This window comes from Hemicordylus capensis, chromosome 2 (genome assembly GCF_027244095.1).
Source record: "Hemicordylus capensis ecotype Gifberg chromosome 2, rHemCap1.1.pri, whole genome shotgun sequence".
NCBI lineage: Eukaryota > Metazoa > Chordata > Lepidosauria > Squamata > Cordylidae > Hemicordylus > Hemicordylus capensis.
Genome location: NC_069658.1, coordinates 355,538,944 through 355,556,336, shown reverse-complemented (window position 1 = coordinate 355,556,336; position 17,393 = coordinate 355,538,944). Strand labels below are relative to the sequence as shown.

Below are 17,393 nucleotides of genomic sequence, written 5' to 3'. Positions count from 1 at the left end.
TGGCTTACTGCCGGTATGATTTCATATACCAATGATAGTAAACTGCCAGCAGTAAGTGGAACTATTTCCTCCAAGTAGGTGCAGTGAGAATGCACAAAGGGTTCAGGAGTTAACTACTTCCATCCTCCTGGGGCAGACATAGCCAGGCAATGTGCCATTTTTAGAAGCAGATTTATCTCTAACTGTTATTGTACTACAATACCATCATCCTCAGCCACAGTGGCCAATAGTCAGGAATGATGGGAGTTGTAGTCCAACAACAGCAGGAGGGCCAAAGTTGTGCAGCCCTGACCTACAGCAGAGATAGTTAACCTTGGCTCTCTAGCTCTTGTTGAATTACCACTTCCATCATAACCCAGCCAAATAAATTGTGGTTTGAGGACCCGCAGGGGCACATTTTAGGGGTGTAGGTGCAGAGGAAAAGGGGAGGGAAATTGAGAAAAATTACCCCACCCCTCTTGTGTGAGTGGAATATCTTACATTTATAAAAGTCTTAGTCAGGATGTTGCTGAGTTATTTTAGTATACAGGACCAGTTGCAACTCTGAATTCTTGGATGTCTACTGCTTTAGAATCAATTCAGTCATTTAATTTTTTCTCCTTGCACTTCACTATGAGATTGTCACCCTCACAGCAACCAACCTATCACCCCCACTCCAAATGTGTAGATTTCATTTAAGCTGCAATAACTTTTTCATAGAAATATTAGAATAATCCTTTCAGACAATCAAATCATTCCTTCCTAAATATATTTTTGTTTTCAGTTTTACAAATTTATTATCTATGTATATCTTCTGCAATATTCATATATTGTTCATTGTTATTTGGCAATGGTTTATTTTTCATCGCCATAAAAAGAAATCCCCCAAATATATCTCTGTGCCCCAGAAACAGTTTTATCTCCCCTCCATTTCACAGACACTCCATTTTCAGTGCATGTAGAGAAACTCTGAATAATATCACTAAACAGTAGCTAAACAGGTAAAAACCCTGTATTTTACTTATACAACGTGGCCCTTGTTATTCACAGCCCTAGCACTGGTGGTTTCATGTATTTGCACCTGGGCTATATAGACCCAACCTCATTATACACAATTTTAAAAATACGAAAAATTCACCTATCTGCAGTTCCTGGGCGGCCAGAAATGACTTCCAATGTCATTTCTGGCCACCATTTTGTACCATGGAGCCATTTTGTGGATCGTTCAAAAAAATAATAATAATTTCCCCCAATTTTTTTGTGGGAAATCGTAGGATTTGGGAGTTTTGGGGAGCACTGCCTTACAGCTGGAGAGCATACTTCTCTTATTTCTGCCTCTTCCCTGCTTTTAGCCCTTTTTAAAGCTCTAGGAACCTAATCCCTCCCCGCCATTGACGAGCTTGTGGTCCATAGTTGTAGGACAGAACAGAACCCCCACAGATAACAAGGGCCAGCTGTACAACTTTATCTAACAAATTCCAAGTACAGGCTGTTATGCTTCAAGCAGACGAGCAAGGTTTTCTTCCTCAAACGCTCAAAGCAGCTACAGATGGAGATCTTCCATAAAAATCTAATTAAATGTATTATTTATTTATTTTATTTGACATATTTTTATACTGCCCAAAACTTGCATCTCTTAGAAAATCTCTCATTATTTCCAAAAACATGGCTAGCTACATAGCTAGCTAGGAATGAGGAATACCCTTCTCTGAAGGTCAGGTCCATTACATTTAGCATCCCTTACAGCTTCACATATGCCACAAGCAAAACATTTCCATCACAGCATTTGTTCATTTACCTCTATCAGTGATCTTCACTATTCTTCAAGCCACTCAGGCTCTCACACTGAAGGCAAAAAGCCTTCAATTTCAGAGCCCTTTCCCACTATGCTGACCTGCATGCACGGTTGCACTTTTCCCAGTGCCAGGGGGCAGCCTTTAAAAGAAATAGAGCCCTTTCAAGTCCCAGCGCCATCGTGGAACTTGCACACAGAGTGCCCAAGTATGGTATTTCCCAGTACTTTCCCGATGGAGCTCTATGGGGAAAGCACTGGAAATTACTGTACTTACTAGCACTTCATGCATGCTTTCCAAGATGGCAATGGGGTTTAAGAGGGCTCCATTTCCCTTTAAGGAGGCCCACCAGTGTTCGGCAAAGCACAACACTTCACAGTGAGAGTGTTTGCCTCCACATGGTGCCAGGGAGCTGTGTATTTGGCTTTGGCAAAAACTTTGCACAGGTTTAACAAACAAACAGAGAGCCACACTTAGGATCAATGGCTGCTAGCTGTAAGACTTTCAATAAAAACACTGGCCTATATCAACATATCCAAGCAGCCTGGCTCCAGACAAGAATACTTTTGGTCTCTCAGTCACCTTCTTCTAGACACCTTGATCCACATAATCAAATAGCAGAGTCTCCAAAGATCTGCTCCCATTACACTTTCTCACAAGAGCTGCCTTACAGTGGTCCTCCCTTGGAGGGCTATTTCACAGTAATTCAAATTGTCTTTCTGCAGTGGCTTTCCCTAAAGGTCAACAAAACCAACTCTAGTTCTGCAATAACTTTTTATTAGCCATTTGCATGCTGATGCCACGCGAGGGGTGCTGGGGGAAGCATCCCATCGCCATGGCGAGGTGGTTTAAAGGAGACAGTGGCACGGGCTGTCGCTTTCAAGGGGATGCTTTTCTGAGAACAGCGGTGCAATGGGGTGGTGGAGGCTTCCAGGAGGGGCAGGTAGGACCTGCCCGCCTCCTTTTAAAGGAACCACTCACCCTGCGCTGAAACATTTCGGCTACAGGGAGCCGAATCATTTCGGTGCCTCCTCAAAGAGGCACCAAAATGATACAGGCACATGCCTAATCATGACAGCATCAATTTTCATTCTCTCTTTCTCAGGTACCTGCAGAAAACTCAAACATGCTGGCTTTTGCAAACTCACGCAAAACATATGAGGTCCAAATGGATATTTTACAGGTTAGATTGCATTTGATACATCTGACAACCACATTTCATAGCCTCCAGACTTTGCCTCCTAATTAACTGGCCTTTCCTCCTCTCCATTTTTGAGATTCCCAAAATACTGTGTACCCCCAACTAGTGTTTCCTGTAGCAGGGTTTCCCAGATGTTGTTGACTACAACTTCCATAATATCCAGCCACAGGCCCTTGCAGGTAGGGATGCTGGGAGTTGTAGACAACAATATCTTAGAATCCTTGTTACAGGAAACACTGCCCCCAATATAATTTCTACAAATACGCAAAATGGCTGCAAGTGATGGCTATTTTACCCTAGTTGCCGTATTATCTGCTGCTGTCTCATTGTAGTTTACTTTACTGTAAGCTGTCCTGAGCAGCACAGTGCTGGAGGGGCAGGATAGAAATATTTTTAAATAAATTAATATCTAAATCTGCACAATTACAATTTCAGAAATCAGGTTTGGTAGTTGCAGAATTATCAGTGTTCAGCCTAGGGTCTATGGATTAATCAAGTCTCATTCCCTGACTAGCTTGATACAATACATAAATACAATTACTGTGCTTTACCCAACCTTTACCTTTTGGAATTCCAGAAAGAGATAAGTCACTAGCGAGTTATTTTTTCAACTATGTATCGAACAACACCCTACCCTACTTATGCAGTCTTTTCCCACGCTGCAACTTACCCTGACTATCAGGATCCACTTAATGAGAGAGAGACCAAATCCAGAAATGGCTCCATATCTTCCTGCAGCTGAGGTGGTCAGGCAGAAAGAGAGGAAGAATCCAATCCAGTTGAAAAGGAATGCCACTAAGAAACAAACAAAACAAAAAACAGAAGTTGTCCAGGAGTTTGTAGTGTGCTTTGTAAACCTGAAAATCACAGCAATCAAATAACTGATTCTCACTTGTGCCAACTATTACACTACACTTTGAAATGTTAACTTTAAAAGTACAATTAACATGGAACACAAATACCCTGCTCACTGCTAAACGACACTGCTGAAGCCAGTCAGGTTAGATACAGAAACATGTAGTAACACTTCTGTGGAAAATGACTGAAAGGATGTCTCTTTTGGAAATGAAACCATGGACAAACCTTAGGGCATCAGCTACACAGCAACATAAATAGGCCATTTCTCGCACATGAAAATGTTCCCTCTACTCTTCTAGTTCAGCCTTCCTATGCAACGTGCAACCTTAGCATGAACGAGAAAAGACAGCATCTCCATCTGGTGGCTAAATCTCATCTGCCACTCTTTATCCACCACACCCACCTGTCTATTAAATATGTGATTGGGGGGCTGCTATGATGCATCCCAAGTAATTATAAGAGCCTTCTTTGCTCAAAAATGACAGGTTCAGAGTGGTTGCACTCTTGCTGCTGTGTACCAACACCAACAGCAAGAGCACATCCACACTCCAGGTTGGCAAGCAGACATATGCCTGCACAATTAATCAATAATAAATATTCAGATGAGGCATCTACTGCATTATTATTACTTGTATATCTTGCCTTTCTTCCATCATGGAACTCAAAGTGGCATGCATGCAGTTCCTAGGTAGTCACCTGTTCAAGCACTGACTGGGCCTAGACATGTTTGGTTCCAGCAAGGTGGTGGCTGTACCGTGTGTGTGTACATCTTATGGATGGACTCTCTTAAAATATGAAAGTAAAACTGTAACTCAATCTTGCTAACAGCTCCGATATCTAAAGTTGTTGTTCTTCCTTAAAAACAAACACAAAAACAACCAGTACTTACTGAAGAAAGTCAGCATGAAAATGCCATCATTTCCTATCCTCAGCTGGTCAGTATCATCAAACTCATCCCGTGCCACAAAGTCCTCCTCCTAAGACAGAAATGGGTCAAGATGGCTAGTAAATGTCTGACTGAATCCAATCTGGACTATATTACCAGCATGGAAATACAGCTATACATGATTTTTTCCTAAAAACTGCATAACAATTATCATTAATAGAAAACACCCCTGTTTCTTTTCAGTGCAATTCATGGAGGAATAAGAAAAGTGTTGTATCTGAATTCCTCATAAATATGAGGAGGAAAAATATTTTCTACTTTAGATAGTGGACAAAGTAAAAGATCACTAAAACCTAGCATAATAAAATGTGTGTGTCCATATATATGGGGAGGGGGAAAGGATCTGATAGCACTTAAAAGCACTACTTTTGCAAAATGCTATAAGCTGAATTGATTAATTTCTTACCATTATTTATGGTAAGCATTATTATGCAGCACCAGGTTACATGATGCCTTACAGTTACTTTGTATATATGCATACACACACACACACACACTCATACTCACACATGAGACTCCTCAGTGCATTTCAGTGATTTATTGATGCCTTTTATTTTTAAATAAGTAAGATTGTATAACTCCACGAGCTTTCCCAAAGACCTCTTTAATGTGTAAGTAAAAACATAACACAGATGTTCAAAGTTAGCAAACGTTTTGATGTGACACATCAGCTTTGGTGCTATATCAGTGGTGTCCTACTATAAATATAAAAGAAGAAATGAGGGAAGTGACTCCTATACTCTCTTGAAACCAACTAAAAAGAAAATAATAATTAACAGTAGGTCAGCACACCCACAGGGGATAAAAGTAGACATGGAAAGTATCGGAGAACCTCGATATACACGGGGTTTCTGTTCTGGGCTGCAGCTGTGGATATGGAAACAGTGAGTATCGAGTCATTGGGCCTATGGGATTATGGGAGATTCGGCCCGGTTGGCCAACTGGCAGAATTTTGCGGGGGGGGGGGGGCTTCTTAGCATGCTCTGCAGCTCCCTCTGTGTCATGCTATGCCCCCAAATTGGCCAAAAATCACCCCCCCACACACACTATTTTTAAAAATAATAATAATAACAAGGGAGCCATTTTGTGGCTCCATTGAAGATAATGGTGGCCAGAAATGACCTCCAAAGTCATTTCCGGCCATCTGCAACCCACAAATATGTGAGGTCGGCATGGTTTTCTTTCTTTCTTTTTTTCACGTATGCCGAGGTTCGGTATCTTTTCCCCCTAACACAGAAACATAAATCTACGGATAACGAGGTCCACCTGTATGATACAGAAAGCTACGGGAGTATCATCGAGAGAACATAGAATTATTCAGGAATAAAGCAGAGGAAATAGTGAAAAGTAATGGTCATGAATTACCAATAAAAGAGTAGAAGAATAATAAATTTAGAACACGATACCCAGTACTCAAAATTCCATATGTGATTGAGAAGTTTAATTGGGAGGCACAGTGGATTATAAAGAAATCAGGCCTGGAAGTTAATGTCGTTTGTACAGCCCCAATGACCTTGAGACAGCATTTAGTGAAGTCAAGTCTGTATGACAACAAGTGTGAAATGGAGGCATGTCAGATTTATGAGAACAATGAAGGACAGTGTCAGACAAAAGTGGGGGTATATACAATGGTTTGCATGGAATGTATGCAGTTTTATATTGGGGAGTCAGGCAGACCCTTGATAAAAAGATACAAGGAGGAACATTTGGCAGATATACAGCATAAAGATAGAACAAAACCATGGGCAGTGCATGTTAAAGAAAAACATCAAGGTAGAGCAGTGAATACAAAGATATCCATTTTGGCTGTGGAGGCAGATGTGAGAAAAGTGAAAGATTAGGGAAGCCATGTACACAGAACAGCTGTGTCCTACTTTAAACGTAAAAGAATAAATGAGGGAAGTGATGAAATTCATTGGCTATTGAGAGAGGATATGTATTTCCACTCTCTCCCTCCTTTTTATGAGACACTGGGGGTTTTGTAACAGGATTGGTTTACATTGGTACTGTCACAGGATTGGCTAATTGCTGTCAGTTTTGCTGAGTCATGATGCTGGGTTATTGTATTTAGGAGCATTGTTTCAGCTACTAACGTATAGCACCAAAGCTGATGGGTCACATCAAAACACCTGCTAACATTGAACATCTGTTTTATGTTTTTACTTACAAATTAAATAAGTCTTTGAGAAAGTTTTTTTAAAAGTTAGTGCATTTTCATACACCCATTAGGACTTGGGGGCAGGGGGTGGGATGCATTTCTGTAGATCCACAGCAGATGGATCTACAGAATTCTGTAGATTCTGCATTTCTGTAAGATCCACAGCATCAAAACACACTTACCCTTCCAGGAACTAAGGGAATGGTAGCTTCAGCCTTAGTTCGCTCTGCTTCGTCATACGTAGGCAGTGTTGTGGCTACATTATAAGAAGGGGGCTTGGGAAACCCAGCCTCATCTTTGTAGTCAAAATACACTGGAGGAGAAAAAGAAAATGAGCAATTAGCAAAGCTATGTATGAATAACTAAATACCTGTTACGGCCTATTATATGGGCAAAGATCACTATGTTTATGAACTGAGTTAAACAATCTAAAAGGTTGCATTTAAAAAATCCAAATTCTGAAACCATAAAAGAAGTGAAGATGGCAGAAAACAATATAAATAAATGTTTGGTGCAATCACATCAGAATGCTGTTGGACAGTCAGACAATTACATAGCAGTGCAAATTAAATAGATTATTAGCAGCATCCAGTCAAGAGTGACAACAGCATTTGGAATATGGTCATTCTACCATAGGTACAAATTGAACAATGACACTGAAGTTTTGGGAAATCAAAAATGCAACATAGATCACAGATACTGAGAATCTTCACAGATTCTGAGAATCTTCTATGTGTATGAATGGAAACATGAAAAACATTTTGTGTATTCAACATTGTTCTCCTCACTGTTCTATCTCAAAAAAGTGTAAAGATTTTCATTTTTCAAATTGACAGTTTTTGATGTCACAGAATGGTCCAGACATCAAGTTAAGAGACTTTTTTAAAAAAAACCAGCCAAAAACCTATTTTATGGGTTCAGGATGTCAAATGGCACCTAGCTTTGAAAACAATGCACAGACACTGACACCCACCCACACCCACCCCAAGATGAACATTTTAAAAAGATATGGTAATATACATTCAGGTGTTTTTGTAAATTATGTATTTCCCACTGAAAATTCTACATGGAAATTGCTTTGTGTACATGATAACTCTTGAGTTACTATTTCAGTTTTGCTTCTTAGACTACAATTTATGTCAGAATGGTCCCTCTTGGTCCTAATACAGGACAACAGGAGTTATCCAACTTTATTATTTTTATATATAGATAATTAAGAATAGTTCAAATGGAAGTCTAAGACATGCCTACAAATTAAAGAGTAGAATATGTGCACTGTGAAAAGAAGTTATTGTTAAGAAAGATTTTCAAGAATGCTTAAGGGTATGGGATAATTTCCTGAAGATATCCAACTGATTCCCTTAATATGCATCTCCTTCCAACTAGGAAGATTCCAAGTTTAATAAACTAAACAATATTTAATCTGTAGAAATCTTAAAATGTATTTAATTGTTAAAAATACCCACAATCCCTCAGATGGGGAGGAAAAATGCCTGCAGCCTCCAATTGAAAAAAAAGAGAGAGACAAAAAGGTTTTAGTTCATATTCATGTATTACACCTAATATCCACATTAAAAGCAACTCCTCTATGCACGTTAAAAATGAAGCACGAACTTCCGACTGTCCTGCTGCTGTTGCTATGGAAATTACATAAAAGTTTTGGTAGTGTTAACACCATGTAGGTTATCATAATTTTTGTAAACTAATTCTGGGAATAAGCAGGCAGTAAGCAGAAAGAGAGAGAGATCAAACTAGGTCATTAAAACATTTACTAAAATTGCTAACTGGATCACGTGTAACAGTTTAGTGTTCAACATTTCAATGCTAACTGACCAGTCTTTCCATCTCTCCTCTAAATCTCCCTTTCCTTTCTTCTCCCTCTCTCTTATACCTTCTTCTTTCCACAAGTATATTGCACTAACATTTTAATATGGAACATGAAGAAATGCAACATTCACTAATTTGATTGGGATGTGTTCTGTGAGCAATGTATTATAAACATGATCCAGCCAAATGCAAGCACTTTTTGAGTCCAGTTTTTTCAGCAAAGAAATTTAGCTTAGACTTAAACTTGAATATGTACTGTATTCCAGTCTTTTCCCCCCTTTTAGCTCCCCACCCCACCCGCCACACACAGGCCCCCTTCAGACGTAGTGACAAAGCTCAGTTAAACAAACCTGTGGTTAATTTCTGAACCCAAGAATCATGCTGCAGATGATCTACCAACTCCAGTTTCGTTACCTCCAACTGCTGGCCAGAATAACCCCTCCCTCTTCCTAGTCCGCCAAGGCTCAGCCCAGCAATCTCCATTCCACTCGTGTTGCCAGACTGTGGGCATTGCGTCAGCACATCAGTCACCCAGCAACTATTGGCTACAATGTGAGAGGAGGCGTGCTCTGTGCGATCGTGTCTTCTCAGCATCGATAGCCCACCCTTGGCAGGGAAAAGATAAATTAACTTTTTCCTGCCACTGCTTATAACAGTGACTTTCCCGGAATTCCTAAGCTACAAAGCCTTGCATATAAACAACCAGCGATATCCCAGGTTGGCAAGAGGCTCTTACAGATGGGGGAGAAACAAAGATGAATCACTGAGAAATGGGAAGGAGGGAGTGGTGGGTGGGTTGGTGGGTGAGAGAAGGGACAGTTCAGTAGAGTTTATGCCACAACATAGCTGCACAGCTACCACCACCATCTAGGGTGGATTTCATGCACAGTAATTGTAGTGGTTGGTTCTAGGACCTCTTACCTGCCTGAATGTGCCCCCCGCCCCACTGCCCCATCACCCACCTGGACACCCTCCTGGTCACAATAGGTGGCGGCAGGAGGGTGGGTGCCAGGCAGGCGATGGTGAACGGGCACCTGTCCTACACACCACCTCTACCCGGTGCTTTGGGGTGAAGGTGGCAGCAAGGAGGATAGTTGGGCAATGGTAAACACTTACCCACTCACCTGTCCTCGCTGCTGCTGACTCTACTTGCTGCAAAAGCGGCAGGTGGAGGTTATGAGGAGAGTGGCTGGGTGAGCAAGCAGATGCTCCCCATCACCCACCCACCCTCACTGCTGCTGAAAAGCGGTGGGTAGAGGTGGCAGTGAGGAGGGCAGGTGCGCACTCCCCAGCACCTGCCCAGCGCCCACCATCCTGCATGCCACTCAGGCAGGCTGGGGCTGGGAGGAGGGGCAGAGGGCGGCAACCCTGGTTCCAATGTGACCCAGGCTGTCACCATCCCAAGCAGCTGCTGAGCTCACTTTAATGGGTGGGCCAGCCCTGGAGATACTGGAAATGTCTTTGGAATACAGCAACTGGATACAATCTGCAGGGCTGTCCCTAGGGTGGTGTGGGGCTGGGGAAAAATTAACATGTGGAGGTGGTTGTGGTGAAGAGTGCACATGCAACCCATGTGGGGCCTGCCTCATCTCCTCCCAGCTGCAGGGAGGAAGCACGCAGCTGTAGTGGTGGTGGGGCAGCTGCCTGGAGGACAGGGAGCAAGCCTGTGCAGGGCCTGCCAGCCAACCACCTCTTCCAAGCAGTAGTGATCAGCATGCTGACCACACAAATGGCCGTGGCGCATGCACAGAGGGCAGGCGAGTGTCACAGGTAGGGCAGCCACCACTTGGGATGCCAGGTGGCATGCCGCTGCTCCCCACAGCTTGCAGGGGCCAGCAGTATGGCCAGTAAGTAGTTTTAAAAGGTACCTCTTGCCACCCTCACTGGCCAATTAAAATCTTATTCACAGACCCTTCTTCAGGATCTGCCTGATGAGATTAAGTAGGTGACTAACTTGGAAGGGGGAATCTTTTCAGTGGTAGCCCCCAATTATGGAGTTTGAGATGTTTGCCTGGTGCTATCATTGTCATTTAGGTGCCAGGCAAAATCCATCCTTTATTCCCATGCTTTCAATGGTCTTCAAGGCCCTTGTAATAACTTTCAGCTGCCATTTTGTCCGCTGGCTTTACTGTTTTTATTTTGTGGTTTTACTGCTTTATATATTATATTGTTTTATGGTATTTTATCATTTTACTAATGCTGCAAATTGTCTTGAAGCTGCTTGAAACAAAATGATCATGCAAGAGGCAGCCACGCAACACGGCTTTATTTATTTATAGGTAACAGCAAGGCATTATGAACTCTTATTCAGGTGTGATTATGTCTAAGAAGGGATCCCTTGTGCACAACCTCTTCAGACAATCAGTGTTAATTCCCTTTGCAAAATGCAAAATTGTCAGAGCTATGCTTATATCAATTATGAACATAATCATATAATGAATGTCACTTAGAAACAGATTATGGTGCTTTGACTCATCCTATTAATCCTGCACTTCATGCAAATATATTCCCAGGTGCCAGTTTGAAACCCAGATGGTTTGCGACTTCACAGGATGATCATAGCCTGTCAGGACCGCTGAGATCAATTGAGACATTTCTGCAGAATCCTTGGAGATACAATGAAAGCTTGGAGAAAGATATACTCTGCAAGCAGCAAGCAATAATTAGCCAGTATTTTCAAATACACTGCACAAGCAACAGCTCAGCTGCAATATATTGGGCTAGAAACACTGGCCTGAACAATGTGATTAAGCAGCTGAGCTTTAGGCCTGACATACAAGAAAGTCAAGTTCTAGTGTTCACAGTGTTATTGTGTAACCTCCAAGTTAGCTCACTTGTATCAGGAAGCAGCAGCAGGAGAAAGCAAGCTCAAGTGTCTTGCTGTCTCTCACACACTCCTTGATACATGCACTGCTGGTGGCAAGGCTTCACAGCCACAAGCGTGATACATTATAAAATTAGCTCAGATTGCAGAACTTCACCGCTCAGAGTTGGCCTTCCTTCCTGTATATGACAAGAGCCATGTGCAATGCAAGATTAGCACTGCCTGACAGGAAAGGTTTTACACATTCACATGTCTTAGGCTGTGTATATACAATCTATCTTCTATCTATATATTCCTCTTAAATGTACCCATCACTATTCCCATCTGTGGCAGCTCTCGCAAGAGTTCGCAAGCAGCTGCCGGATAGTGATGGGGACGGGCGAGTGGAAGTAAAGAAACTGCTGGCCAGGAGAACAGCTGAGCAACAGCCATCGGGCAGGGAGGGCAAGAGAAAAGCGGTGGCCGGGGGAGGGCAAGAGGAAAGCCGAGAAGAGAACTAGAGGCGCAGATGCTCTGTGCCCAGTTCAGCTAGTTCCAATTATTAGCAAAGATATTCTAATATAAGCTACCAGTGAGCAAGTTAATTTTTCTACCTGAATTCTCCCCGGAGATGCTGCTGTAAGGTGGTGGGAAGTCATTTACAACCTGTAGATTCTCACCAGGCTCTTCCTCATTCTGCAACTGAACAGAAACATTTTTAGTTTAATGCAGCAAGAACAAAATGAAATAAGTTTCATTATAATGCATAGTCAAAAACTTTAACACATTTTAAAACTGTTTTGTTTTTATGTTGTCCTTTTTGCTGTATGAACACCACCTAGAGATCTATATATCAGGAGGCTTACAAATATGATAAATAAAAATAAATCAGCTTAATTTCCACTGTGACTGCATAAACTAGAAATAGTTTATGTACAAGTCAAAAAGTAATTTTGAATTGTGACTGATTTAACTCATCAAGGGGGAAAAGAGAGATTTAAATTGTTTTCCATTTTGAAATTCATATTTTTCCTAAACAAGCATACACATTAACTACTTGCAATAACCATTAAAATGTATTCATTTCCAACAATGTAGTGCCTTAACAAAAGTGGGAAGCATAATCCTGTTTTTATTTGCAGAACACAATCTGCTTTGAGACATGAGACAGAATTTGGTTTAGCACCCTGTGTGCACACACAAGGATGTTTAGCAAGATCACTTCTTTATACACTATGCACATTTATTTGGAAGGAAGCCCTTGGACTAAGTGTAAACATGCTCAGGATTGGGCTAGAAATATCCAGAACATTTGAAAAGCCAGGGATGGTTGAGCAAACTGGGCAAAAAAGAGTGGCTGACATCCTGACTAATGAAGCACTTGTGGAAAGCTGTTGTGTTAGCTACTTGTGCCAAGTCAGGAGCTTGCATACCCAGCTAGTGTGACACAACTGCAAGCATGCTTGCTCAACAGTTGCAAGATCTGCAGCATACCTCATTGGTTTTAAAGGGAACTTTTGCACAAGAGCACTATTGCTCAGTTTTGAAAATCCCCATTTTAAAGCTGAACTGTGTGACTTTTTTGTGTTGGCATAACTTTATTTATTTATGTATTGTTCAATTTCTATATTGCTTTTCAAAGCGGTTTACAATATAATTAATGCACAATTAGAATACAAAAGTATAGATATTAAATATAAATATAAATATAATCTTTATTTAAAAGTTTAAAATCTTATATAAAACAGTAATACACAAAACACAGAGCAGCAGCAGTAAAAACTATTTATTGATTGATTAAGTGCCATCAAATCGGTGTTGACTCTTAGAGACCATATAGATAGATTCTCTCCGGGATGATCTATCTTCAACTTGGCCTTTAAGGTCTCTCAGTGGTGCATTCATTGCTGTCGTAATCGAGTCCATCCACTTTGCTGCTGGTCGTCCTCTTCTTTTCTTTCCTTCAACTTTTCCCAGCATTATGGACTTCTCAAGGGAGCTGAGTTTTCACATAATGTATCTGATACTCTCGTGTAAAAGCCTAGGTGAAGAGCCACATCTTTACCTCTACTAAAAATGGTGATAGAGGCTGAGGAGTGGATGCCAGCTGGGAGAGCATTCCAAAGCCTGGCGGGAATGACTGAGAAAACCCTGTCCTGCTTGCTTGACAGCCGAGCCTCCCTCACCATCGGCACATGGAGCAGAGTCTCCACCTATGATCTTGTCAAGCAGGCAGAAACCCTTGGGAGCAGGTAGTCCTTCAGATATCCAGGGCCCAAACCATTAAGGGCTTTAAAGGTCAAAACTAGCACCTTGAATTAGACATGGAAACAAACTGGTAGGCAGTGCTGCTCTTTCCGAATGGGTGTAATATGATCCCAACAGGCAGCTCCAGATAAAATCCTAGCTGCTGCATTTCGCACTACCTGCAGTTTCCAATTATTATTCAGGGGCAGCCCCATACAGAGTGCATTACAGTAATCCAGCCATGTTATGACTAGGGCATGAGTAACTGTGGCCAGATCTGCCTTCTCAAGAAAGGAACGCAGATGTTGCACTAGCCGAAGCTGTGCAAAAGCAACTCTGGTCACCGCCTCCACTTGAGCATGCCAAAGTAGAGCTGGGTCCAGCAGTACTCACAAGCTGTGCACTTGCTCTTACAAGAGGAATGCAACCTCATCCAGAACTGGTCGAATCCCTTCATACCAATTGGCTCTCCTACTGACCAACAGCACCTCCGTCTTGTCTGGATTTAATCTCAGTTTATTAGTCCACATCCAGCCTATCACAGCCTCCAGCTCCTGATTCAGGTCATCCACTGCCTCCCTAGGATCAGGTGAAAAGGAGGGATAGAGCTGAGTGTCATCTGCATACTGCTGACAACTCAGTCCAAGTCCCCAGATGACATCTCCCAGCAGTTTCATGTAGATGTTGAACAGCATGGGAGACAAGACTGAACCCTGCGGGACCCCACAAGCCAATGGTCAAGGAGCCGAGCAGTAGTTCCCCAACTTCACCTTCTGGACTGTCCCAATGAGAAAGGACCAAAACTACTCAAAAGCAATGCCTCCAATCTCCATACTCAAGAAGCAGTCCAGTAGGATACCATGGTTGATAGTATCCAACACCACTGAGAAGTCCAGCAGAACCAGCAGGGATGCATTCCCCGTCAAGCTTCTGGCATACATCATCCACTAGGGTAACCATGGCAGTTTCAGTCCCTTATCCAAGACGGAAGCCAGATTGAAAGGGATCTAGATAACCCATATCCCTGCTGAGGAAAGAGATAGGGACGTGCATGGTCCAGAGCAGTCCGGACCAGCACCGAAGGGGGGCCTGCATTTTAGGGCGGGGAGGGCTTGTTTACCCCTCCCGCCTCTTTGCCCCCGCCAGTGGCCGTAATCTATGGTAAAATTGGGGCGCTGGAAACCAGCCGCCCCAGCCACCGCCGCTTCCGCCGCCCCCCCCCCCCGTGAGCAGATTAGAGAAGGAAAGGCTCCTGCCGCCCCGCCACCCCCCCACGAGTGCTCACCAAGTTTAAAGAAATTAGAGAGGAGCTCGCGAACAGAGCTTATCGATCTTATCTCCTCTCATTCCGCACAGAGATGAAAAAAAATTGAGGGACCACTGCAGGGGGCCGTCTTATTTATGTATTATTTATTTTCCTATGCAAACTGCTTTGAGAACTTTGGTTAAAGAGCGGTATATAAATATTTATAATAGTAGTATCATCCAAGACCCTCTGCAGCTGAGACACCATCACATGCTCTATCACCTTGCCCAAATAGGGGAGTTAGAAACAGGTCTGTAATTGTTACAGACAAAGTTTGATTTGTTACACAAGCACTTCATTAGTCAGGATGACAGTCAGTGTTTCTACATGAAGCCAGCCCCTCACAGAACATCAGGTCTAGTCATCATTTGGAATGACTAAATCATTTCAAAGCATCTGATCAGAAGCAGGGATTTTAGTCACCAGAACAGGCAGCATCTGCAACATCTCATCTTCATTGAGTGGATCAACTATCAAAGGTACTATCTGTTCCTTCTAGTGGGATACAGCCCAACAAAAGAGGTGGGGTAGAGCAGGAAGATGTAGAGATGGGATGATGAACCCCACTCACATGCCAGTGCAGATACTGAGGTCATGCATTACATGACAGGCAGGAATGGCAGAGATGGTCTACACCACGACCAGTTCATCAATGGTCCAATGCAGACATCATACATGAATATGCAAGGGCAGCATGTGAAACATTCAGACACACAATAGAGGAAACTATCATGCTTGAGGTAACAGAAGATATTTTATGCATTATCCTCAAGCACACCAATCAGGAGAGTGAGCATGCATGCATGCAATGGAAAAAGAGCAAACACACAAATGTGGAAGCCCTTTGACTTAAAAGAACTGAAAGCACATCTTGGTTTGCTAATTGTGGCTGACGTGGTTCATGCCAATTGTGAAGTGCTGCAGAGACTGTAGGCAACATGTGTGGGGCATCCCTACTTCCATGGAACAAGACAAGTGTGCAGCACTTGTGCAGCCATGGAACAACGCATGGATGAATGTGGTGGGCATAACCTTTATACTAGACTAGAGCTGGCAAAGGCTGAGCAAGGTGTTGATCTATGTAGTCACTATGAAACACAAGCCAGATATACCTCCAGAGCTGTAACTTGATGTGTGAGCACTACAAGATATTCCCCTCAGGGGATGAAGCCGCTCTGGGAAGAGCAGAAGGTTTCAAGTTCCCTCCCTGGCTTCTCCAAGATAGGGCTGAGAGAGATTCCTGCCTGCAACCTTGGAAAAGCCACTTCCAGTCTGTGAAGACAATACTGAGCTAGATAGACCAAGGGTCTGACTCAGTATATAGCAGTTTCCTATGTTCCTATGTACATTCACAATGCAAACTGCTGTCTTGTATTTGGCTTTGATGCATAGGCGATGTTGGTGTCATATGTTCCCAAGAAGGGCAAGGCGGTTCTTTTGTTAGCAACCATGCACCACGATATAGTTTTGGAAGAGTGCAAAGCAAGCCACACATATTTTGCATTCTAAAGTGATGGAGAATATGGTTGACAATCTAGACCACCTCGTGAGAATGCACAGCTGTCAACGAGACCACAGATGTCCACTGCCATTTTTTAAAAGTGATGAATGTTACTGCCATTGCCAGCTTCACTGTGATTGTCCAACCATTCATACTAGGAACAACAGTCTGATGGTGTTTGTTTTTCTTAGCTACCAACTCACATTCTCAGTGAGTTGTACGGTCAATACAGGGCATCATGCTTGGGGTAGGAGTAACTGTTGCACTCCCCTAAAGCAAAATATAAACTTACTAGTAATTTTAAGCCCGTTAGATTAACGGGCGCTAGTAGACCGCCCCCGCCCCCCACCACCGCCAGCGGGCCCAGTCCTTCCGCCGCGGCCCCCGCCGCCAGTGGGCCCAGTCTCCCTGGCGTGGCGGCTGCCGCCATCGGGCCCAGTCTCCTTGCAGTGGCGTCCGCCGCTATCGGGGCCAGTCGCCCCGCCGCGGCCACCGCCACCTCGCCCGCACTCCCACCGCGGCATCCGCCGCCATCAGGGCCAGTCGCCCCGCCGCGGCCACCGCCGCCTCGCCTGCACTCCCGCCGCAGCATCCGCTGCCATCGGGGCCCAGTCGCCCCGCCGCGGCCACCGCCACCTCTTGCCGAGGCCGCGGCTCCGCCACCGCCTTGCCTGCACTCCCGTTGCGGCGGCCGCCGCCATCGGGGCCAGTCGCCCCGCCGCGGCCACCGCCGCCTTGCCTGCACTCTCCTCCCTGCATTGGTGGCGGCCGCTT

The 17,393-nt window shown here is 43.5% G+C and overlaps 1 protein-coding gene across 3 annotated transcripts in view; it reads right to left on the bottom strand.

Annotated features, from left to right (window-relative positions):
• NDFIP1 (Nedd4 family interacting protein 1) overlaps positions 1-17,393 on the bottom strand; it is a 57,439-nt gene that overhangs the window by 19,234 nt on the left and 20,812 nt on the right. The window contains exons 2-5 of one of the 3 annotated variants that reach the window (XM_053289970.1): positions 12,180-12,261; positions 7,118-7,248; positions 4,721-4,808; positions 3,644-3,768 (exon numbers count right to left, since the gene is read on the bottom strand). In XM_053289970.1, coding sequence (XP_053145945.1) covers positions 3,644-3,768; positions 4,721-4,808; positions 7,118-7,248; positions 12,180-12,261 — 426 coding nt within the window. Of the gene's footprint in view, positions 1-3,643; positions 3,769-4,720; positions 4,809-7,117; positions 7,249-8,401; positions 8,523-12,179; positions 12,268-17,393 lie in introns of those variants that run through there. The other 2 variants (XM_053289969.1, XM_053289971.1) reach the window with 2 other exon arrangements.